General features: G+C 42.5%; 1 protein-coding gene across 2 annotated transcripts in view; it reads right to left on the reverse strand.

Annotated features, from left to right (window-relative positions):
* Window positions 1-25,525, reverse strand: part of LOC149280618 (transmembrane protein 135) — a 136,206-nt gene that overhangs the window by 2,297 nt on the left and 108,384 nt on the right. For both annotated transcript variants that reach the window (XM_089500319.1, XM_089500318.1), the window contains 5 exons: window positions 10,402-10,443; window positions 6,681-6,818; window positions 3,374-3,443; window positions 1,369-1,536; window positions 206-269 (listed from right to left, as the gene is read on the reverse strand). In XM_089500319.1, the coding sequence (XP_089356445.1) occupies window positions 206-269; window positions 1,369-1,536; window positions 3,374-3,443; window positions 6,681-6,818; window positions 10,402-10,443 (482 nt within the window). The remainder of the gene's footprint in view (window positions 1-205; window positions 270-1,368; window positions 1,537-3,373; window positions 3,444-6,680; window positions 6,819-10,401; window positions 10,444-25,525) is intronic.

Here is a 25,525-nt window from a genome sequence, read left to right on the forward strand (position 1 = left end):
CATCGGGGAAGGCCCTTTATAATGCACAGTGAAGTCAAGGTCCTACAAACCCCTATGCCTGAATGATCCATGCGTTGAGTCGGTAACATTACGAGGAAGGAGGAAAAGGGAATATTTTTACCTTTCCTCCAATTACGAATTAATGCTTTAACGAGGTCATCGATATACGTGAATAAATATTAATAAATCCCGTTTAATAACATACCAGCTATAAGTGCATGGAGCTCATCATCCAGATTGCGTATCCAGCGCAAGAAGCAGCTAGTGCCCTGCAAGAGACGAATATATAATATATATAAATGTGTCTTAACGGCCTCATCTATGGTGTCGGGACATTTAACCATAAATTATTTATTTAAAGGTGATTGAGGGATAAATCGTAGAGCCCAAACCTTAATCTAGGCTCTTGCCTTATAATTAGAACTCATACAGAAAGATACGAAGATGCTCCGCGCCCGTTTTAATGCGTATTCGTTGTTCGGTACATTAACGCTCGAGCACTTGGCGTGATGTAAGACAGTAACAGGTTAAACGGGTATATTATGGGGTTGTAATGACAGCACGTGATTTGATGCATTTAGGGAGGTAGGCTATTTAAACATATTGCGGAGATGACCTGTTGGTTACATGTTTACCGACCGTGGACAAGTAGCCCCTAAAAGGTCCATTACCAGCAAAGTACCGCGGACTTTAACATTAATATATTTTCAAATCTATCCGCCCCTCCTATTTTTAAATATATGACATATAAAATCATCATTTAGGTGTTTATTCCCACTGGCTACGTCATGAGTTATTTCCAATGATGTCATTTTTTTTTTCTTCATGATGAACATGATGTCATAAGCCATCCGCAGACTTTACATGTTATCCTTTTATCTCCTGATTTTATCTCCTGAAAATGCATTATAAAACCACTGGAATTATATCATTTATGGTCCCTTTAAGTAAATGACTGTTACACGGCAACAACACAACTCTACATCTACAGATTTCTGGATTCTTTTATTGTCGTTCTGCGACCTATCAGGTTTGTGTTAGAAGTCCTCCCGGACACGGGACCTTAGTGCACCGAGTATCTATACAATCTCCTGCTCCATAGCTATTAAATATGAAACAGGCGGCTCGTTTTTTGGAATTACAAAGCTGTCTCATGCTTTTTGAGATAAAGTAATTTATTGTGATCCGGGATTACAACAGATGTTCCTGGATTTTAACGCAGAAGAACACACTGGAGGCAACAGAAGGTAAAAGATTTATCATGCTGGATATGATAGATTTTATTGTTCGACAATTATTGCATTATATATACACACACACACACACATATACATACACACATACACAAATACACACACACACACTTACCTTATAAATACTGACAAATGATCCCAGGAAAGCTCCCAGCTGAAAGTTTTCTTTGTTGTAGAACAGAGACAGCAGACGGGAGGGTTTTGTAAACAGGTGTCTGAAGGTAGACGGAACGCGAAGGCAGCACTGGATCAGGTACCCGACGCTGAACATTCTGATGAAACCCTGAGAAGAAGAACAAATGAGGTCATAAAGGACCGCGTTACTAACTTCTGGGCAATTTCAGCCTAGAATACTATAAGAGCGGTTCTGTAACCGCTGGATACATCGCCTTTGGCTCTGCGAGTTTGGAAGATCATCATTGGGTAGAACCATCTCCTCTCACATAATTACACTAAAAACATAGCTCCCCGGTATACCGTCCGGAATCTAAGATTAAGGTTTGAGCCTTAACATCAGGAATAACGGGCAGACTAGACGGGGGCCGGATAATACAACCATTATAGACGGAATGTGGTGTAAGAGCAAAAATGGCAAAATTAGCTTTAATTATACCAAAGATGATCAGTACCTTTTCCCCAGAATTTGCATAAATCTCAGCATTTAGCCATGGATTTATGCATTCAAAAAAACCCAGATACACCCCACAATATGACTGTCTGATGCTGTGGATTTATCGCACTATGAAAACACGGACCGGAAATATTCCAATCAGACGCATTCTATATAACAGACATTAATTCACTTCAGTCCTGGAATTAGAATTATTCCATTTAGACGCTCTGCAATAACGTATTTAAAAGGAATTTTTGTTGGAAAAGTTTTAGTTGTAGAGCCGTTAAGCTCTAGCGTTTAGGGGTTTAATAACTAAACTGGGAGACTGTTGGACTGTTCAATTTTTAACGCCTGCTTAATGCATCTCTCAATTGTCATGAAGTCTCATTGATACAACGATGCATTTTGCAGGGGCCAACTATGCCGTACAGGAGAAGAGCACACAGGGATACCAATGAGATTGCCGGATAATTCCTATTTTAAACACCTTAGTGAATCCATTGGAATAAACATCGGAATAAACTGTTCCGCAGAGCACATGGGATACGTGTCTGGGGTTCAAAGTGGAACTGAAGGTGCATTTGGTTCAAAAGGCATCTGGATTTTGTTCTTGAGTTAATGACACATGGGAGCTCTTGCTTAGTTGTGGACAACAGGACAAAAGCCTGAACAATAGGAGGCTAGGGGGAAAACTGTTGGGTCTCCATAACCAAGACGGCTATCAAGCCTAAGAAAGTAAGAGGCTTCCCAAAACCAGTGGAAAAGATGATTCACGATAGAAGGTCGTCCTTCTGTAAGTTGGTGTAGAGGTCAAAGAAGAACTCCAATGGCAGTTTAATTCCGTCATCACTAACATAAAATACAGCCTGCTGCAACAATGTCTCGGGTAATTGGGAAAGAGAGGGGAACCGGGTGGGCCAAACTCATGACTTTGGGTCTAGAATTATGTTCTAGATCCGTTGCGTTCTATGTTTTGCTCCTTATCTGATTTTTTACATTTTAATTCAGCAAATGATTTCTTTTTTTTATAGGATTTGTTCGTAACTCTCTCGTCTACAAGGTTCCTTTTTCCTCCCCGGTACGTTCCGTACAAGGCTCGGTGTACAGACAATGAACTTTCTCCCTCTGTCGACGAGGTCTCGGCAAGGATGAGCCAGAATACACTTATCGTGAAATATAGACCGTAACGAGTACTTTCAACAGCGCAAGTAACATGATTAAAATAGCCAATCTGATTGATTCAACGTCCAATCCCAATTATTATCCCAATTATTATCCCAATTATTCATGTTCTTGGCACAGGTTGTTGGCTTAGGAACCGGGAGACAACATAAAAGCGGAGATACATTACTCATAGCTTATTTTATTCCATTTTTTTCCCCTAAATATTTTATGGCATGGGTCTTCAAAGCTACGTCCCAGCCACCCTTGGCGTGTTTTTCGGCTCATCTGGTTATGATTTGATTCTGTCCTTTAACCCTTGCATGCCTGGACATCGTCGACGTACCTTGATGCAGTAGGAAATGCAGTTGTCTTCGTAATGCTTGCAGCATCTGTGGCGTGGCCCGTGCTTGCATCTGGAGAAAGAAACACTCCATGTTATGGCAAAAGACGAAAAAGTATATACACATGTTGGAGATTCTACCTGTGTAAAGCACGAGAAATTCCAGATATCAGAACATCTAACACTACTACGCACAATTTCACATGGGTGCGATTACTGAATGGCTTCTTGGTGGGTAATCAAAGTAAATGCGAGGATAGGAGGAGACCGAGGACTGGTCATAGGTCTGAGTCTTTACACCAGGGAACACAGACAGACCAGACGGGGGCCAGATGCTTCGTAATCGCTGTCAGATTCTATGTTTCTATGATGCTAAATGCAAAGTAAATGCTGACGGGTGCAGTAAATGTAAAACAGCAGGAACGTCCCTTTTGGGAATGGAATAGGAAATCCGGTTGTGGATAACGTGCTGATGCTTCAGGTGGTTTCAGAACAGAGGAGAGACGGCCCAGCGCTTGGACGGAGTAGAGCGAGATGGGTACACGAGTCCTGTATACAGTCTCTGCCCCATGTGCCGGGAAGTGTAGGGCATGGGGGGGGACCCAACGTGGGTTATGGCAGCTAAATGCTCATACGGCACACCGGGAAACGGGAAGTTACTGTCATGTAAAATATAGCTATTTATGAACCTCAGGAATGGGAATAAACCGATACCCAAGGGAAAGCACTTGTAAGAGGTGTCTACGCAGATCTGGCTCCGGTTTCTCAGAGGATGCTCCCAATCGGAGCTTTGGTCCAAGAATTGAACCCAGTAACCACCCAACAAGCAGATATCAGAGAAATCGATTGTCTGTTTTCCCTCGTGTCATTGTGTTTGGTAAATTAAAAATACCTTGGCCTTTTTTCTGATCTTAATGACACTTCAGCTAAAGTTACCAGTGCTGAGTAGAGTACCATGATGGCTGGAGCCAGTCGCTGGGAATACTTCAGGTGAATAGATAAGGTAATTAAATGATAATATAAAATGTGGGTAGAGGCATGCATTAATAAAATGAGTAGGGCTAACGCAGACTACCAGAAGGTGAATGGCAGTTAATGCAAAAAAGATGGAAACTCAGGGCTAAAAGGAAGCATGGCAGGGTTCCACGGGACTGGAACTTGTGCCAAGAGTTGCCGGCTTGCAGAAAGTATAAAGTCGTTTTTAGGATTAGGCCTTTGGGAGAAGCTGCAGCCCATCGCCTCATCTATGGTCCAATGCCTCCGATACGGTTTAACGCCGCTGAGTATACAGAATACCAGTCACATACATTACGGGGCATATTAGCTGGAGTGCCCCTTTAAGCTGTTCTGTATCGCTAGAATTCCATTCGCTTTCTTATTGTACTAAAAATATATAATATTGTATTCATTTCCTATTCAGAGCAGCTCCTGTTATTACAGATCCCATCCTCGTCAGCGCTACTCGATTAATTAGAACAAATATTTGCAGACGGCGTTCTGCTGTCAAACAGGAATTAGACGCACGTTTCTCGCAAGTTATAATCGTTCTAAAAAACAAATTATCGCATTCTGAACAGAGATAAAGACTAATATTCTTGGCTCGAAAAGCACCATAAACAGCCAAATATTTGCAGTTAAATATGATAAAATCCTACATTACCGCGATGCCAAATTTCTTCAGGGCATTCAAGCGTTTAAAGTTAAATGCCGGAGACACAAATCAGAGCGAACGGCAGCTGGAGGCATGTAAAAATGTAAAAGCGAATGAAACGGCCAACAAAGCGGGGGTATAATAAAGCTAGTGATATGTCAGTGTTACAGCATTACCCCAGGCACACTGAGAGGGTGGTAAGTATGTGGAATAGCCTGCCAGCAGAAGCGGTAGAGGGTAATACAGTGAGGCAATTTTAACATGCATAGGATTGGCGTATGGCTCCTGAATCTAAGATGCGTCCAACGACCGATTACAGTTTGTATATCAGGAGTAGGGGCAGACTAGGTGGGCCGCATGGTTCTTGTTTGCGGTCAGATCATAAAACGTCTGTGATATAGGCAGGGCTTGGGTGGGATTCTGGGTAGATCATTGGCATCGGTGAGGATTCAGGGATGAATTAGTGTTGGCCGGAAGATCCCCCAAAGGTGCTCCCCGGGAGCAGGTTTCATATCCCAGTGCTATGCACAGGGCGGCCACTAGGGGGAGCAAGAGACCGACTGCGATTCGGGCGATGGGGGGACCATGTCTTTGCATCCCATAGCTGGACTCTTTAGGGTATATCAGAGGGCAAAAGGCTTCTGCCCAGGTAGGATAGGCTTAGGGCAGAGCCCTGCTTGAGAGGAGATAGGGGTGATTTTGGCTCTGTTATGGGATTCTGCGCACACCACCGACGAGATACACCCAAGAGCCTGAGCAAGACTCCGGAAAAGATACACCGCATCCAATAATCCTACTTTCAGAACAATTCTTCTTCTATTGGTTCAGAGTGGATTTTTTTGTAAATATTTAGGGGTTTAAGCGCGGGTTGCGTAACACTTCGTGGGGGGGGCGGATTAGAGAAGGTGGAGTCCCGAAGTTTTCTATAGGCTTTACTAACGGCATGATTGATGGATTTTGGATTTTCTATCTAAAAGGTGAAGTCAAAGCCTTTTTTTTCCATTACACCAGGAGCCGCACACAAGAACTGGTTTTGCTTCTCGCTCGTTATCTCACACCCAGCTTCTTTCAATCAGATTGATTTACAGATTGTTCATCTGTCAGCAAATTAATACTTGTGTAGTTTGGCCGGGTTCCCCAGCCCGCGGCGCAGAGGATTGCTTTTCAAACGATGCCGGCATTATAATAATAATAAGCAAACAGCCCGGAATTCCCCGTTTTTTGGTTGCGTTTTCATATCTGGGTTCCAGACCACACAATGCTGACTGCTTTATGGGAACGCTTATCTAGAACGTTCCCATAAACCTTACTTAATGACAAGCCTTGGGGACGGGCATTATATAGTTCACTCCAATGCAGTAAGATAAATTCTTCATAGTTTTTTTTTTTTTCCTGGAAAACTGATAAAAACTAAATGATATATTTTCTGGTGCAAAAGTGGTTTTATCACTATAGCAACCAAGAAAAATCATCTTGCTGAATGGACCATGGTATTGGTTGCTTTGGTGATAATACGCATTTTGCAATAGAAAACATATAGTATATAATGAAAAAGTTCACATAACACTCTCTCTCCGCTCTCTTTTTTTTTTTCTCTTCTCTCTACTTTCTCCCCCAAAAAGAAAAGAAATTAGGAAATGACCCCACACTTAAACTTACAGGGCATCCATGAGCTTCTTTGTCAGTGAGATGATATTCCTTCGACTGGAGCCATCCTTGTGTTTCTTGACGGCATTGGTGTAGACGGTCTCTGGCACGAGAGAATGCGCCGGGATCTCTTCCTTGCCCACAATGAGTCTGATTGAAAGAATAAAACAGATATTGGACATTCCGTACCCCGGGAACATGTTATTTACACACATCCGTCAAAAATAAATACCCGAGGAACACTCAGGGCAAGTGGAGTGACTTTCTCACGTTGTATTATTTCAAGCTTATATGTAACAAAATCCTTATATTGTATTAGATAACAAACTCTTGAATGCTATTTAAAATACCCTGGGCCGGAATAATGACATTTTGTAGCATTTATATGATTCCGTTAGATTGGCTGCCATTTCTTGGGCCGTAGGGAGTATCGGCAGCGTAGTTCTAGGCTATAACGATACACGTATGGTTGGAAAGACGCTCGGTATTCACGGTTGATACAATTTCATTCCGGATCCCAAAAGGTTTATCCACGCAGACTGCAGATGTTGCCGTGTTTTTCCTCTTTCTTTCTGTACATATCGGAAGTTCCTATGAGCGTGCCGATCATGCGTGGTTCTCCTACAGGTGATGATGGTCATTGAGTATTATCCCATATATCTGATGCAAGTCAAACCCTACCAAGCGTTATAATAAATCCATGAAACGTAAAAATGAGCTTCAAGGACTCTACAGGTAGCGTAAAAACGCATTCGGATTTTAAGGAGGAAAATGACGTTTCTCTCTTTCTTTTTTTCATCTTAATCATTGTTTTGACTTTTTCTTTGGGTCATAGATTCTTATCACACACACTAAACGCCCAGTATTAATGAAAATACCTCCTAACCTCTCCTCTCTTTATCTCATCCCATTCCAACCCAATTCTCAGCCCTTACCATGCAGAACGATCTTTGTTGTAAAGTTCTCTTCTCAAATCATCCATTGTTTGATTAAGTAGGAACAGAGTTCTTCAGAGCAGCTTTTCATATTCTAAACCACATAAAATGATGTTCTTCCATAACTACTCAATCCTATTCTACGCCGCCATGCTGCTCTTCAAACATTCTTCTCCCCTCCACCAGTCGCTAACATACGCCGACGCGTCTGCATCCAACCACCAGAAACAGAGACCTATTCTGTCCTCCAGTGGCCTATTCACTAAAGGGAGAGTTACGGTTATAACTCCTTGACCTCACTATACACGATGAAGGTCCAAGCCCAGCGAGCTTCTTCTGAAGGAAGAACTTGGCCTGTCCTTTATAATGCATAGATCAGGGGTTCTCAATCTGCGGCCCTCCAGCTGCTGCAGGACTACATCTCCCATACGCCTCAGCCAGCCCCTTAGCTGAAGGAGCATTATGGGAGATGTAGTCCTGCAGCAGCTGGAGGGCCGCAGTTTGAGAACCCCTGGCATAGATAAACCAGCGAGAGTCCATCAAAGTCTCTTCACACATTGAATTATACATTACACAGGGCCAGCTCGGTGTTGGCCCTTCATTATGAGAGACAACTCTCCTGACAACTGTCCCTTTAGTGAATAAACCTCTTTTCATGCTAAACTGTGGCCGCTCCATTGGAGTAGATTCACATTTGGACATAATCCGCTTCGATATACAAATTGTTCAATATGTGAAACACTTTGTCGATATCGCTCTGCGTTTCCCGAGGTGTCCTGCTGCAGCGTAACGGCTTCAAGCTGTGCCGACATAATAAACCGCGTCCATCTGGATTAGGAATATTTAAAGGAGTCGCGTAAAAGTATATGGCGAACACATGTTCTCCGGCCTGCACACGCGGTGCTTTCGTCGGCATGAAGTTATTAATCATGTTCATGCCCCGAAGTCATGTATTCTTGTTAAGGTTACTGTTCTCCCGTTAATTTAACATCTGGGACCCGGCGAGAGAGCGCGGCGAGCGCGTGACGTCACGGCCAAGGCAAGTTCCGGATGTACGGCTTATCTTAAAAAAAATTATCTTTAAAAAAAGATTTCACGGGCATGGAAGAGTTGTAATTAGAATCCATATAATTAACTTAATTTATTCGCCTAAGTTTACCAAGTTCCACTGAAATGGTAATAATTGTTGAGGCTCGGGGGAAAGTCTACTCAAGATGCACCACAACATCTGCCATATTGGCCGGTCTCCTTTAAAGGGGACACTCCGGTCACTTTAATCCATAGGATAGCTCGGTGGGCTAATGAGACCTCCTCATGCCCATGCACGTAAACGGGGTCACAGAGGGTGCATTCTGCTGCAGCTCTGGAGCTGCAACTTCCCCTAAAAAGGAAGTGATTCTATTTATTTATAAGTGCTTTAACATGTATTCTTTTTTGGTGAAGCTGCATAGGACACTGGAGTCTCCTTAAAAAAAATTCAAAATAAATATACATATATATATATATGAATGAGGGAAATAACTACATTACTATCAACCAAAAAATGCTTAGCCTCTGCTGTAGGGCAGGGTGGCCCCAACACCCCCCCTAAAAGTTTTTGAATAATTTCCCAATTTTGTGGTGATGACAACTTGTTTGCCGCTTTTCTTCTAAACCCATTATTTTCTTTTAATTGCAAGGATAATAAATTGCTGCTTTCCGAACATCCTTCTAATACCGTAATGCTTGTCTTGGAAGGTGACACTCCATGCGTCGGCCCACACGGAGACCCGTCGCCAACGAGCCAGAATCTCCATTTGATTCATTATTATAACCGCGGCGGCGTAAATAACGCTGACAGAGCGGAGATGAGAAGTTGTGCGTTGGCGCATTGTGTAAACGCACGCCGCGGCTCCGTTCCAATCCTGAAATTAATGAGCGCTGTCGGGATCCTGCCATTCCTGACACTAAGTAAGATTAAATCGCTCCCCCACATCGGGGGGAGAGCGCCCGGGGTGTGCGGATTATCCCTGGGAAGAAGTCAAATCCTTTGCTTTGGAGATCTACTTGTACTACTCTACTTCTTCTGTTACCGATATCAACCCCCCCCCCCCGGCAGCCGGGGGCGAGACTCGGCGTTCAATGGGGAGCCGTCACCTTGTTTGGTAGATCAGGCCCATTCGGCTCGTTTTCCTAAGACTCTAACCTTAATCAGTCGTCTTAGATTCAGGAGCCGTATGGCCGTCCCGCGCATGTTTAAACCTCCCTCGCTGTAGTAGCCCTTACGGCATATTTAGTTTTATATGGGCATTTCTTATGGAAGTTGAGATCCGTGGCAAAAGGTGGCACCAATTAACTTACTGCTTATGTTCCTACCACCTCCCTACAAAGGCGGCCAGGACAAATCAGCTGCCAGCTGTAAGGAGAGCGGGGAGGAATAATTGAGATGGCCGCTTCCACGGTATACATATACACAGATGCCTCGGGTGCTTACCGGGCATCTGAAAGTAAAATGAACAGTCACTTGAAGACATAGACAATAGTTTACAACTAGAGGGTCATGTAAGTTTATGTTACAGAGAGGGTGGTAGATCGGTGGAACAGCCTTCCAGCAGTGGCAGAGGCGAATACAGCGAGGAAATTTAAACATGCATAGGATAGGCAAATGGCTCCTGAATCCAAGAAAAAACCAGAGGACTGATTAAGGTCGGAGTGTTTAGATCAGGATAAATAGATGGGGCCAGGTGGTTCTTGTCTGTCTTGGTGTAAAAATCGCTTTAAGGAAGTTTTACAAAAATAGATGGATATTTTTAACTTACTTAATTGCTGAAAAGGCAAATCCTTGGAGGCCATCTTTGCACCTGTAGGAAGAAACAGACAATTGTTAAATAGCGATAGAACATACCGACATCCGGCAGTTAAGGAGTTACACTTCTTTAAGGACACTTACAACATAGCACATTAACCCCTTCCGTATTCCTTTAGCTCCCCTTCCCTAGTCCCTCTCCTGCAATGCTTACACTAGTGGGGCTCCTCCGTCTCTTACACCGGCACTTTTGCCTATTGTGTAATAAACCCTAAATCCCTCTAGACTGTAAGCTCTTTGAGCCGGGCCCTCCTCACCTGTTGTCTCTGTAAGTCAATTTGTTATGTTACATACTACTTGTTATGTCCTGTCTACTCATTGTACAGCGCTACGGAATTTGATGGTGCTATATAAAACAATAAATAATAATAATAATTAGGGGACGGTATTTTCCACAGACGCACAATCCCAATACTAAATGAATGTGGCTATAATAAATCAGGTAGGGCTACTAACACTCTGATCACCAAGACTGGAGGGTATTTAACATGCTGCGTAAATGCCAGAGAGCTTCTCCCGACGAAGAGCTGAACTGGCCCCGGGTAATGCATTGTTATACATGACTCCTTATCATACTGCCTGTGATAAACAATGGAAAGGCTCAGTTTTAATCATCCAGCCGGACCCTCTACCTAATTGAAGACAATGGAGGAACAGACTTCATTAGCATTGCCATAAAGCATCAGCTCAGTGTGGTGTTTGAAGAGGAAATATCACATGACTGCCAACAATGGCGGCTCCAGGTCTACAGATAAAGGAGTTTATTGAAACAATAAGAGATAAAACCAGCTGACATTACTGTGTACAGCTATATATAGTTATATTACTGTATACAGCGCTGGGGGTTATTACTGTATACAGCGCTGGGGGTTATATTACTGTATACAGCGCTGGGGGTTATATTACTGTATACAGCGCTGGGGGTTATTACTGTATACAGCGCTGGGGGTTATATTACTGTATACAGCGCTGGGGGTTATTACTGTATACAGCGCTGGGGGTTATATTACTGTATACAGCGCTGGGGGGTTATATTACTGTATACAGCGCTGGGGGGTTATATTACTGTATACAGTGCTGGGGGTTATATTACTGTATACAGCGCTGGGGGGTTATATTACTGTATACAGCGCTGGGGGGGTTATATTACTGTATACAGCGCTGGGGGTTATATTACTGTATACAGCTCTGGGGTGATATTACTGTATACAGCGCTGGGGGGTATATTACTGTATACAGCGCTGGGGGGTTATATTACTGTATACAGCGCTGGGGGGTATATTACTGTATACAGCGCTGGGGGGTTATATTACGGTATACAGCGCTGGGGGGTTATATTACTGTATACAGCTCTGGGGGGTTATTACTGTATACAGTTCTGGGGGGCTATATTACTGTATACAGCGCTGGGGGGTTCCTAGTCTGTTTAATAGATAAGACAACAAATAGTTAATCCTGTGGCGTAGTTCTAATCTTTATTTCATTGGAAGTTAAAGGGAAATAATGTTAAAGGTGGTTTACGAGGTGAATAGAATGTAAGTAGAATATATATGCGTATTATAGCCGAGTGTTCCCTTTACATTGTCATGGGGTCCCTATTGCAAATGCACAGGGGGGGTTCTGCATAAACCCCCATATATGCATTTAACCCTTTCCCTGCCCCCCCAGCTACTTTACGTGTTCGGCTGAAACACTCGAAAAATACAAGGTCTTCAAAATAGGGTGGCGTCAGGCAACTCATTGCGTTTCTGGCATAGTGCTCTGTCTGAGGCTCATGGGAGTTGTAGTTGAATAAGCAGGTGAAGAGAATTATTGGTTACCATCCGAAACCATATACCAACCCCTGATATTGTCATGTCGCCGAGCCCCCCCCCATCTCACGAGGATAGGGATAGAAGGTGTCGTTTTGGATTTCCGGTGATTCTCACAGCGAAGGGATTAGACGAGCAGAGCAGGTGTGGAGGCCACAGGTTTGGACGCGGCAGACAATAAAAAGGTAGAAAGTGATGGTTTCCGGTTACAAGAAATTCGCTTCCCGGGTAACAAAATCTGTGCACGAGGTTTAGGTTACTGCGTCCTTCAAACCAAAGCGTCCATCGTATTATTATAGAAAACATCTACAACAATGACCAAAGTGTTCTTTCTTTAGGACAATGGCGGTTCTTGGTATTTTATACAGCGAGCCCTTCCTGCTATCAGTAAATAAGTATCAATATTACACAGAAACGGGATGGAAAAAGGCAGATCAGCCCAATTCGGTCCCATCTTTCCTGCTGCAGGGACTGAGACCTTAAGACACTGGGGACTCAAATACCGGTTATGTTCTACAGAAACACACGATGATACAGGAAATATAGGTGAAAGGAACTGTTTGTACGCTGTTTGGAATGCAGTACAGCACAAGCCAGAGTACAGAGGAATTTACGATCTTTACGGAATATCTACTCCTTATTGTGATGCATTTTAGTGAAGATAAACAGATAAAATGTGTGAGATGATGTATGAAGGGGAGCGCTCGATCAGCACAATCCCTATAATCACATCTATAACAAAACGTTGTACCGGCAGCCTTTAGATATCCCCTTCTAGCTTCAATATACATGTAACACCCCCCCCCCCCCCCGCATGCCATCGGCCTCCTCCGCCACCATGCCAATACTGAACTATAGAGGCAATGCCGACACGTCACAGTCCTCCATGGCGTTAGTGGGCCGGTTGGGGAGATCAGTGATCGAACTTTTAACCATCCCATACAGTGGTTGCAGTAGAGGGGGCTGCAGCCTCCCTACAACACACTGTATGCGTCGCACACATACAAATACAGCAAGGATCTGTGGGCCCTGCAGCTTCAGGGGGAGGAAAAAATATCAGGAACGTGGATACATCGCCACGGAATCCGCCTGGCGCTATATAAATAAATGTAATGTACTATATGTTGGATGGCTGCTATAGTTATATGTATTTACCTAAGTTCACCAGTAGATGTCCCCACACACACAAACATATCTATGTATGTATATTATATTTTAACATATATTTACTGTGTGTATATATATATATATATATATGTATATGTATGTATATATATATATAATGAATCCCTCCTGATCTTACCCTCTTACCCTTACCAGCATCAAAGTTGCTCTTGATAAATAACTCCCTGTTACTTCAGAACAGTAAATCATGACAGTATTCTTAGTGATACAGATCATCTCACAAGGGACCTGGGTGCCCATAGGGCTTACACTCCAATTTCAGCGCTCCAATCTCTGGGAGATCATCAAACAGCTGGCATATAATGCAAAACTAGAATTTACTATTCTTCATACCATAGTATTTCCATCGCAACATCAAGGAAAAAGGTTCCTTACAGTAAGAGCAGTAAAGATGTGGAGTTCACTCCCCACAGACAACGTGCTACGAATTCGATAAATGCCTTTAAACATGGGCTCGAGACTTTTTATAGGAAGGAAGAATATACGGGGATAGAATGGGTTATAAGGATAGGATCCGCTATAGGTTGTCGATCCCGTGAAATATTAGATGTAGGGCTGAAACAACGAATCGATAAAATCGATAATAATCGATAACGGAAATCGTTGTCGACGATTTCCGTTATCGATTAATCGAGTGATCGATTCGTTGTTGGAGCACTCGGCTCCTTTTACTTACCTCCGCGAGCGTTCCCCGCTTCCGCTACACGCGCCTTCTTTTAGTTGCGGTTCGCTCTGTGCGAGTGGCTCCGTTCGCACAGAGCGATTCGCGGGGGTGGGGGTGGGGTTTCAGGGGATGCAGGGCAGAGTGGGGGTGGGGGGGCAGGCCAGGGTAGGAGACTGAGTGCAGGGCAGGGTGGGGGTGGGGATGCAGGGCAGGGTGTGAGTGTGGGGGCAGGGCAGGAGACTGGGTGCAGGGCAGAGTGGGGGTGGGGGTGCAGGGCAGAGTTGGAGACTGGGTGCAGGGCAGAGTGTGAGTGTGGGTGCAGAGCAGAGTGGGTGCAGGGTGTGAGTGTGGGGGCAGGGCAGAATGTGGGGGCAGGGCTGGGTGCAGGGCAGAGTTGGAGACTGGGTGCAGGGGCACAGTGCAAAGTGCTGGGTGCAAAGTGCCAGGGCTGGGTGCAAAGTGCCAGGGCTGGGTGCAAAGTTCTGGGTGCAAAGTGCCAGGGCTGGGTGCAAAGTGCTGGGTGCAAAGTGCTGGGTGCAAAGTGCTGGGTGCAAAGTGCCGGGTGCAAAGTGCTGGGTGCAAAGTGCCGGGGCTGGGTGCAAAGTGCCAGGGCTGGGTGCAAAGTTCTGGGTGCAAAGTGCCAGGGCTGGGGCAAAGTGCTGGGTGCAAAGTGCTGGGTGCAAAGTGCCGGGTGCAAAGTGCCAGGGGTGGGGCAAAGTGCTGGGTGCAAAGTGCCGGGTGCAAAGTTTCTTGAACAGTAATAGTCCACCTCTTTTCAGAATGTTTGGGGTTATTTTGTTTCATAAATATTGTGTTTGGGTTTTTGTACTTTGAAAATATTGTTTTTTTATTACATCATAACAAAATAAGAATGTTAATGTAAATTTTAAGTTGTTTTTTAACATCCAGTTCATTAACCCCTTGATGACAATTGCCGGTCCGGGCACGTCACGGAAATTCATGTCGATAACGACAAATGACGTGCCAGGACCGGCACGTCATTAAACGGGTGCAGAAAGCGATCTATTTTCGCTTTCTGCACCGAAACGGCGTTGCTGTAATGCCTCGACCTCGAGGCATTCAGCAACGCCATTATCGGCACAAAGGGGCCATCTCTGGCCCCTCCCCGGGGCGTCAACATCCGCCATACTTTGTATGGCGGCGGACGCCCGTTTTAAAAGTTCGCTAGACGGTCTCCAGACCCTCTAGAGAACTCTGGCTCCACTTGCAGGTTGAATATAGGTACTGCATTCAACCATGCAAGTCAATGGAGCTCAGCTTTCTAATCACAGTGTGATTAGAAAAAATAAATTAAAAATAAAATAAAATTAATAATAATTAGAAAAAAAATAGTAAAAAACCAGTAAAATGTAAAAATAATTTCCCACTGATGTCACTATCAGGGGAACCTTCAAGTTGAAAAAAAATGTAAAAAAAAAAAAAAAAAAAAAATATATATATAAAAAATATATTTTTGTGAGCAAGTCCTAAAATTAGCATATTAGCTTAAAACAATTCTCGCATGGAAAGAGTTAAAATACTGGCATATTAAATGCCCATGGGGTGTCTACTTTTAAAAAATGTATGATTTGATGGGGTAAATTGAATTGGCCGGGTTCAACAAGGTCCCAATTAACACGGCGGGAAGGATGGCCACACATCTAATTTCCAATTAGAAAAATGCACACGTACCAAATGTGGCCTTTTAGTTCCCCCCAAAAATGACAAACCCATGCATGTGGGGTATCACTGTACTCAGGAGATGTTGCTGAACACATATTGGGGTGTCGTGTGACAGCGGCATATACCAGGAGCTGTAAATTCATACATAAAGTAGGTGTGTGTGGGAAAAATACACACACAAAAATACTACTGCAAACTTTAAAAAAAATGCTGGTGGTAAAATGTGTGCATGCAAAGAGTTAAAATACCAGCATTTAAAATACCCTGGGGTGTCTAGTTTTTAAAAATATATGGTTTTGTTGGGCACACTGAAATGGCCCGGCTCAAAGATGTACCAAATAGGGCATGGGCAGTGGATCCCCAAATGCCAAAGTTCAACATTGAAAAATGTGCATGCCCCAAATGTGGCTCTTTTGCCCCCGAACAGCCAGGCAAAATCATTCATGTGGGGTATCACCGCGCTCAGGAGATGTTGCTGAATACATATTGGGGTGTTTTGTGATAGTGACATATACGAGAACTTTTTAATTCATACCTGAAGTAAAATGTGTGTGACAAAACAAATGGAAAAAAATGACTATCACAAAGTTTGACAAAGACTGGTGGTAGATATGGTGCATGGAAAGAGTTAAAATACTAGCATTTGAAATACCCTGGGGTGTCTAGTTTTCAAAAATATATAGCTTTATTGGGCACACTGAAATGGCCCGGCTCAAAGATGTACCAAATAGGGCATGGGCAGTGGATCCCCAAATGCCAAAGTTCAACATTGAAAAATGTACATGCCCCAAATGTGGCCCTTTTGCCCCCAAACAGCCAGGCAAAATCATTCATGTGAGGTATCGCTGTACTCAGGAGATGTTGCTAAACACATATTGGGGTGTTTTTTGATAGTGACATATACCAGAACCTGTTTATTTATACCTAAAGTAAAATGTGTGTGAAAAAACAAATGCAAAAAAATTACTACCATAAAGTTTGACAAAGGCTGATGGTAGAATAAGTGCTTGGAAAGGGTTAAAATACCAGCATTTGGAATACCCTGGGCTGTCTAGTTTTCAAAAATATATGACTTGATGGGGTAAATTGCATTGGCCGGCTTCAAAGATACCCGAAATGGCACATGGGGGGAAGAATTACCAGATTTGGAAAAAATGGATTTGAAATAGCAAAACGCTACCTGTACTTATTGCTCCATAACGTGCAGAAAAAAGCAAAAAAACATAAAAACATTGGGTATTTCTAAACTCAGGACAAATAGTAGAATCTATTTAGCAGGTTTTTTTATTACCTTTTATAGATGAGTAAAAGATCTTTCAACTAAAAGTTAGAAACAGTCATTTTTTTCTAAATTTTTCACCATATTTTATACTTTTTTAATAGTAAATAATATGATACAATCAAAAATATTAAAATAATCGTTAGTTGCAGCCCTAATTAGATGGTATTTTAACCCCTTCAAGACCGGGATGTACCTGGTACTTCCTGGTCAAAGGTCAACGCCAGACCGGGACGTACCAGGTACATCATCGATGATGTGCGATCCAGCATCGCTATGAACGCTGGGATCGCTGTCCCCAGCGATCCGTAGCAGCCACGCCCCCTCAATTCCGTTCACGTGATCGCTTTGAAGCGAATCACGAGGACGGAATTAAAATATTTTTATTTTTTTTAAACTGCGGTCTTCAACTGAAGACACAGTACAGAAACGCCGGTCCTGAAGGGGTTAAAGGAACAATGATCATGTTCAGGTTGATGGCATATTGGCCTACGGAGGAGTCTTACTCATACATTTTACACGTCACACACTAGTGCTTGTCAAGTGAAGTATAAACTCACAGTAAGTAATCATTTACAGGAACTCTTTACATCGAAAAACGGCCAAAGTGGTCCCCCTAGTTCCATTCCAGTAGGGTTCCATTCGAGAAGTAAGTGAGAGTGAATGACCGCGAGGGCGCGTTCAGCAGACTGAGTATTATGGCTACTAGGAGGTGGGCAGCAGCAGCGAAGCCCACTCGTTTCACTTAAACATAGGCATGAGTGAGGGGAAGCATGGCTGTCCTCCTTCTGAGCTCCAATTACTGCTGAATGTTCTGAAGAGAAGGGTAGAGGTAGTTTAGAAGAGAAACCCAGGAGGGAAGGAAACCCGACACTTACATTCTGGAGAGGTACATGTAGTCGCTCCCCTTATACCAATCGCATACCCCGCAGCGGGATTATTCCTCCTCAAACACGTTAGGATTGCGGACTCTTTTCGCAGCATTAACCAATACCATAAGTTCAATAAATTCCTCATCCGCGTGTTTAGCATATAATGACTTCAAGCTGCTGAAAGTATGTATATGTATGCTGATTATACAATGGCTGCTTTTGTTTTATTGCTTAGGTTTAACTAATTTTAAATGTACGAATGGGGGGGGGGGATATTTTTGTTCCACAGCCCTTCGTTCACTTTCATGGCCGTGGAGCTTATTCATACAGAGCGGTTCTTGGTACAAGGTTTTAAATGTAATGCAATCGCTACGAGAATTGCCTTGGTTTCCATCGTGACTGCTCCATATCTAGAACTTTTCCCCCCAGAATCGCTCTTTATAAATAACGGCCCGATATTTTGAAGTTTTACCCCAAAATTCTGATTTTTCTGACAAGTAAGTAAGTAAAAATGTGTAATTATTTTCGGAAATAAAAGAAAAATAGTCCAATAGATGTTTTCACAAACATTTTTTAAATAATCAGTTTTTCTTCCAGTGAATATCCGTTACTTAAGTGTCACAGGTTGGAGCAGACAGTCTGATGGTCATGAGCGCCATGACTCCATGTCTGCCACCATCAAAAGGCCAAAGGAGGACGCTGCTTTACACAGTGACTACATTTAGAAGATCGTTATGTCATAGTTATTAAGGTTTTAAATATTTTTTCATTTCTTATGTATAAATAAGTATGGGAGCATGTGACTCGGTCTAATAGGAGTCATACTTAAGCTTGCGAGCCGGGCTCTCTCCACCTAATGTATGGGTTTGTCTTAGTCGGTCAATTCTATTCTCGTCGGACCCCTTGAATAAATGTATTGTATTAAGCGCTGCGTAAACTGTTGGCGCTATATAAATAAAAGATAATAATAATAATAATACTTGACAGTCGGAGGTTGTGTGGTCTTGAATTGGAAGCAGGAGAACGATCAGGGCTGAGATGTTCCCCCCCGTCTGCTGATGACATATTAAGACGTTACGACTGAAGCCTGGGTCTGTGACTACACAGAAGCCCCATAAATCATACGGAGCCTGGAAATTTGACACTGTAAAGGACTTAATTAGTACAGACAATCATACCACATGCTGCTGCCAGATGAAAACACAAGCGTACAATACACAACATAGCAGACAGAAAAATACGGCAAGGGTGACGGCGGCCGTCAGCAGTGTCTGGGACGGGATAAACCGCATACGGATGGAGAACAATACACTGTTATATACACACATACGAGATTATATATATATACACACACATATATATCGTATATACATATATATATATGTATATATACACACATATGCATTACCCAAAGTTACTGTACAAAGAAATATACAATTTCCTATGATTAATTAAAATATGTGATGTGGGCCCTTGATTCCCTAAATGACTGCCCCAGAGTGAAAAGCCCAGCCACCTGTGGAACTTGGACAGAGCTCATCTCAATAAGGGGTTCAGGGCTGTTTTCAGGGAGAACTAAAAGTTCGGTCCTCAATAGATTTCCTACCTTAAAGCTGGTAGAACGTGGGAGGAATAAATGAACCGAGCGGCTCTTATCTGCTGTCAGCCCATCTTCTATAACCCTATAGAATAATGTAATCTTCATATAGGAATTTTACTCAAGTAAGTTTGGGAAAATGCGTTTTGTTCCTCTGTCTACGTTCGCCTTTATTACTAAAGCGGCATCCGGGGTGGGCTGTCCTGCCGTGTCATTTCACGCCATATATAATGGTTAGGACCGGCGTTTCCCGTGTTCTGCGTACGTTAAGAGGTAGAAATACGGCGGATGTGTTGATTGAATAGAAGGTCACCGGCAAGACTAACAGTCTGTTGGCTGCGATTAGGGAGACTCGTATTCGTAACTCATCAGCAGACAGGTCTAAATATAACCGCCTCTGCCTTGCGGCCGCTCATCGCCCGCGTGTGAAGGTTAGCAGTGGTGTGGCGACTGTCAGTAGTGAAGTGTTTTGACACTAGTGATAACCGTACGGCTGATGCTTAGCGTCTCTCGCACGCCCTCTAAATCATCTGGTTAGCCGCTCGTTTCGCCCCGGCTGACAGCGGCACTTCGCGGCACATTGACACGGATTTCTCGGAGGAAGATGGGGCACTTGAGGCTCTTCTGCCATAAGCGTCCGGCTCAAGTACCCGAGTAGGCATGGGGAGTGGGGTGGGGGGAGGTTATTCTATACGGACATAGGCGCTTTGGGGAATTAATAGAATATTGGATTATTATTTTGCGGTTATAGAATTCCTGAAGGCAGCTCTCAGATGTTGCGAGGCTTGGAGAAGCAGCAGCTTCTCCAGCGGTGATCCACCAGTGAAGCTCAACGATATCCAGCGGTACGGAGGGGCTCTTGACATTGATAATGAGCGGAAAGCCAAGGGGTCTTACAAGGGATTAGTCGTCACAGCTGTTTTCATCAATAAAATTGTTTCTGAAGACCACCTACAGCTTGTCATTTTTGTTTGTAAATGTATCACTCATAGGTTGGGGGGTGATGTATCTCTAAAAAAGCCCCTCGGCACAAAGGTTGGGGGAGCTCTGGGGTGCCTGCATAGTGCATTTTTATCTTCTATTACTGGAATAGAAGATAAAGGCAACACACTCAGACGGTAACTCTTCACAATAGTGTTCAGTCACTAAGGAGGGAGTTGGCAGGAAGGCTGCAGTTTCATCTCCCTGACTTCACTTTGCATTACAATAAGGTCTACCCCCCGCGAGCTTCTGCTCCAAGAACAGCTCGGATGGCCCCGTATAAAGCATGTTTAAGTGAGATTTCTTAAAGATCACCTCATCGATTGAACGCTACGTTATGCAGAGCCAACTGCAATTTGCCAGGGATGGCCCTTTATAATGCATAGTGAATCCAGTGAGATGAAGCTGCAACTCTCCTGCAAACTGAATTTTTTTTTTCTCATTTTGTTTCTTTTCTAGCTTTTTAACTTACGATGAAACTCAAAAAATTCACACTACTGTCCCATAACATTTGCTTGTCTATTTCAAACACCACCATGGCGGAGAGACCTGCTATTAATCCCTTTTCCTTTCATTTTGTTTTGCTTTCTGTACATTTTACAGATTAAACCTTTCCATGGATAATTTGTTCTTTCCATTTTTGCCATTATGTAAATCATTTTGCTTTTTTGTTGTTGAAGGTCAATTATCTTTTGAGAACAGTTCCAACATATCTCGTCGTCGCTGCGGAGACTTCCCGACCGAGGCTAGGTTGGTAACATCTGTCGCTTATCCCTGGGATTGGAAGGAACAAGGAAGCGATTCATAAGATAATGTTGTACTGTAATAAATCACATATCTGGAGATGAATGGAGGTCTTTTTACCCAGGGCCACTCGGGGCTTCGAGTCAAACCGAGAAACAAATGGGAGCCAGGAAACAGGACATTCTTCTGGTGACAGATGTCATAGTTACCAATGGGGACAATTGAATTAAGGATACTAATTGACAAGCCATGAATCTATTTAGAAACTGCAGTGTACGGGTGCTAAGGGGGCAGGCGTATTTATCATACTCGAATTCCAAAAAGTGCTTTTGTGACGGGAACCCATGCCAGGAAAGGAGAGAGATTAATTTGGGGCCAATCATTGACAAACACATCCAACACCATGTATTTAAAGTGCCGGGAAGAGTCGTATGTAGATACATTGCCAGGGGGTTTCAAGGGATCTACAGCTTATGTTAAAGTTACCAAAATCTTTTAAGCCTTATATTTTAAGGGGTACTTCAGGAATTATATGCACTAACATACTATATGTCATGGACAAGAATCCCCCAATATGGATTTGCCCCTTTCCTCACCCCCAGGGTATTTTCTGACACATCATCTGGTGAACGCAGGTCTCCTAAGACCTCTCTGTTGGTAGTAATGGGAGGGCTTACCTGCTTTAACCAGCCAATCAGTGATAAGAATTGTCTGATCACAGAGCTGTAGCTTCTCCCTATTAGGTAATTTTTTTAAATTCATTCTTTTAAAGAACGTATATTAAACTACTCAGAGTACCAGTACTTTAATATGCATTCTTCTTCGGTGACTCTGCGGGGACATTAAATTGCCCCTAAAATCACATGACGTAGCACTTGGCACCTATGGGAGAATATTTATCAGCATGTATGCCTAATGACTTTATAGAAACTGAAAACGTGTCTCCCACTATTACATAATTATTTTTTATGATATATGTTTTAATAGATAATTTTTTGGTTTCCACGATTTTTTCTACTTTTAAGCTTTTTTTTAATTAAATGCAAGCAGAAAAAACCCTACAATACTATGAATTAAGAGAACCAAAATCATATTTACTTGTCTTAACCCATTCCCCAGATTTTGAGTCATTATACCTCTTAGAACCCACTGTTCATTTCCTTCTGTTTAGCTTAGTGGCTGACATCATAATTAATGTATTACATCATAATTAAAACAGCTTAACATCGTAACAACGTTTTCAGGACATGTGTCATGTTACGTGTTGAATTTTAATTTCCGTAGCGTAAAATGCCCGGAAAAATTACTGGCCGATCGTAGAAAAATAAGAGTAATACTTTGGGGGAAATTGACAGAACCACCAAGAAAGAGAAACAATGAAGCATTTCATTTCTCTGTGATACGTGTTTGAGCAAGAAGTATTACACACTAAATGGATTAAGCTCGTTCCGGCATAAAATGGCATAGAAAGCAAAACACGTCAAGGGACGGTGAGCACAAAAAGCAGACCTGCTGATTTCCTGCCGGGAGTGACAATTATTCAGTCGAGCCGGCCAAGGTGCGGAAAGAGAAAGGTGTTCTCCCAGGACTAGCAAAACACAACGTGCCGATGGTGATTTCAGAAGACAATGGGGTGCGATGCGATGTTTAGTCTTGTGGAATGCTGCCTGTCAAGTGAGATAATGCAAAGCAGGAAGGGAGCACAGATAGAAGCGGACAAAAAACAGCTCCATCTAGACTCGCTGCCATCTCAAAGATACGTCCAAGTGGCAGATTGAGACTTTGAGAGCCTTTAGACTGAATGAGCTGAACGTTCAATGAATGCAGACAACGCATATACGGCAGGCTCAACCGGAACAGCTGACGCTCTAGGCTACAACGCAGGCAAAACGCGTCCCCGTGTTCCTATCACCTAACAATCAGAGCAGCCCTTAAGCAAACAATATTATAAAAAAAGTCCCTTACGCACCATCTCCAAAACCCGGTGTCGTTAAAAAGTAAAGAGTTTATCAATGAATTTACTAACAGCTACTGTTAAGCTGTGTCAAGGTAAAATAACTCTATAAGAGAGAGACCTCTGTGCATGCGTGTTCTATTTATTTTTCTTTTTGAGAAGCTGTTACAAAAGACAGAGGGTTAAACCGTGAAGACAGGTGTGTTCTCTGTCCGAGATCGAGGGACGGGTCTTCCAAGTAGGCTGTTGCATAGAGGAGTCCCTCGATCCTTCAGCTGAACAGCCACATACTGACTTATCTTGAAGTCTACGTCTTCAGATGATGCTACCATCGAAGAAGAAAGAAGAGCGGCCACCACAGCAGAGCGAAAGTGCTTGTGCTTTTATAGTCAACGCAGTTGGATTCCTCATCACAAGAGTTGAGATACCCAGCAGCTGGAGGCACAGCCACCAAGTATCTATTTAATTTCCTAGTGTTCTCCTTCTCACCCTTACAAAGTCTGTCTGAACCAATCAACATGAACCAGCGCTGCTCCCATCCAACGGACATTCGCTGCATTTTAATACATTGCTTATTTTAATCTATATATACGCCATCATTGGCAGAGGTTAGTCAAGAATTTAAAAACGCATGGGGTAGGTAATGGTCTAAGACGAGTCCAAGGACCGGTCAAGGTTTGAGTCCTTACAGCAGACTTGATGGGACCAAAGGCTTCGATCTTCTACAGAACTGTAAGAGTTGGGAAAATGGATAGATCCGCCATAATGGTGATTTAGTTGTAGCCACATACTATTTTCATGGGTATTTAAGGAGAAACGTGGCCACGTGCTTTGAATACGACATCAGCAGCACTTTATTCACTGTATTTCCACTACAATCGCCGCCAATGTTTACACGTCTAGCTGGGAGCTCGTCTGTTTAATCTTTTCCCGCAGGCTATAATATTATTACAGTCAATAATTCTGTCTGTAAAGAAAGCCTTTCTATTTTTTTTTTTCTTTTCCTTATTTTGGGAACTTTAAACATTAGAAAATTAAAAACTGAAATGGAATCACAGCCATGCTGATCTCTTCTCAATCATCCGTGGAAAAAGCCCTGGAATTCTATAAACTTTTTTTTATATATATATATTTATTTTTTTTTAAACAAACAAAAAAAAATATTTCCTGCTGCTGAATTTCATAACACCGGATATTTTAATCTTTTGAAAAGTTCTAAACTTTGCGCCAAGAGAAATTTTTTTACAATATACTATGTTTTCAGAGCTTAAAGTTAATTAACTTTTGCAGTAGATTTAATACGAAAGAAGTAGGAGGATGATCTAAACTATTCGAAATATTTAATAGAAAAATATATGGCATTCAATATGTTCCAATTTTATATAATATATATATATATATATATATATATATAAATATATATAAAAATAAAAAATATATGGAATTTAATATGTTCCAATTTCTATATATATATATATATATATATATATATATATATACTAGAAAAATATATAACACTGCAATATGAATCAATAAATAATAATAATAGTAAATACAGATTCCGACAACGTATAGCGAAAGTTTAACCCCGTTGGGTGTAATTAAATAACGTATCCATATTTAAAGCATGTAAACGGGCAGAAATACGTTTGTTTTGTTTGACATCAATGATAATAAAAGTGAAGTGTAAAAATGAGTTATTCATAGTTTTAGGAAAAATTATTTACCTATAGGGTTCAAGAGATATTTCAAGCGGCAGAAAATCATAAAAATATTATATGGGGCCAGGGTTGGACTGGCCATCTGGATCACCAGTGCTATGGCGTCTAGCCACCCACTGTGTATGCCTGGCCACACACTGGTGACCTTAAAGAGCCGGGACCCACTTATTATTCCCAGTCTGGGCCCAAAGTGGAGTTCTCCAAAATGATATTTTTACTCTAGGTTAAAAGACACTTGCAGCGAGGAACGGCACAAAATGCTTAGGAAGACACTGATCGTCCGCGTCCTCTACACCTCAGTGCAATTTGTTAAGATGTCGGGTTTAAAGAGATTAGGACTGGGTGCACGCAATGTGCATATGATCCGTTACTATACACATCTGGTACATGTAGTCTGTCAGTAATAACAAAAACGGCATTGACATTAAAGCCTCGATTCTGCGTAGACACACTGCTTTAGTTAAAACACGTGCATGTATCCTTCATTTGTTTAGACGATGAGGCCGCACAACAGAGTTCAGAGCGGGACCCGCAATTAGAATCATCGTAAAGAATAGAGATACAGAGAGTGGTAACAGAGGCAAGA

Source organism: Sceloporus occidentalis, unplaced genomic scaffold (genome assembly GCF_023333645.1).
Source record: "Sceloporus occidentalis isolate IW3139 unplaced genomic scaffold, rSceOcc1.0.p SCAF_151, whole genome shotgun sequence".
Lineage (NCBI taxonomy): Eukaryota > Metazoa > Chordata > Lepidosauria > Squamata > Phrynosomatidae > Sceloporus > Sceloporus occidentalis.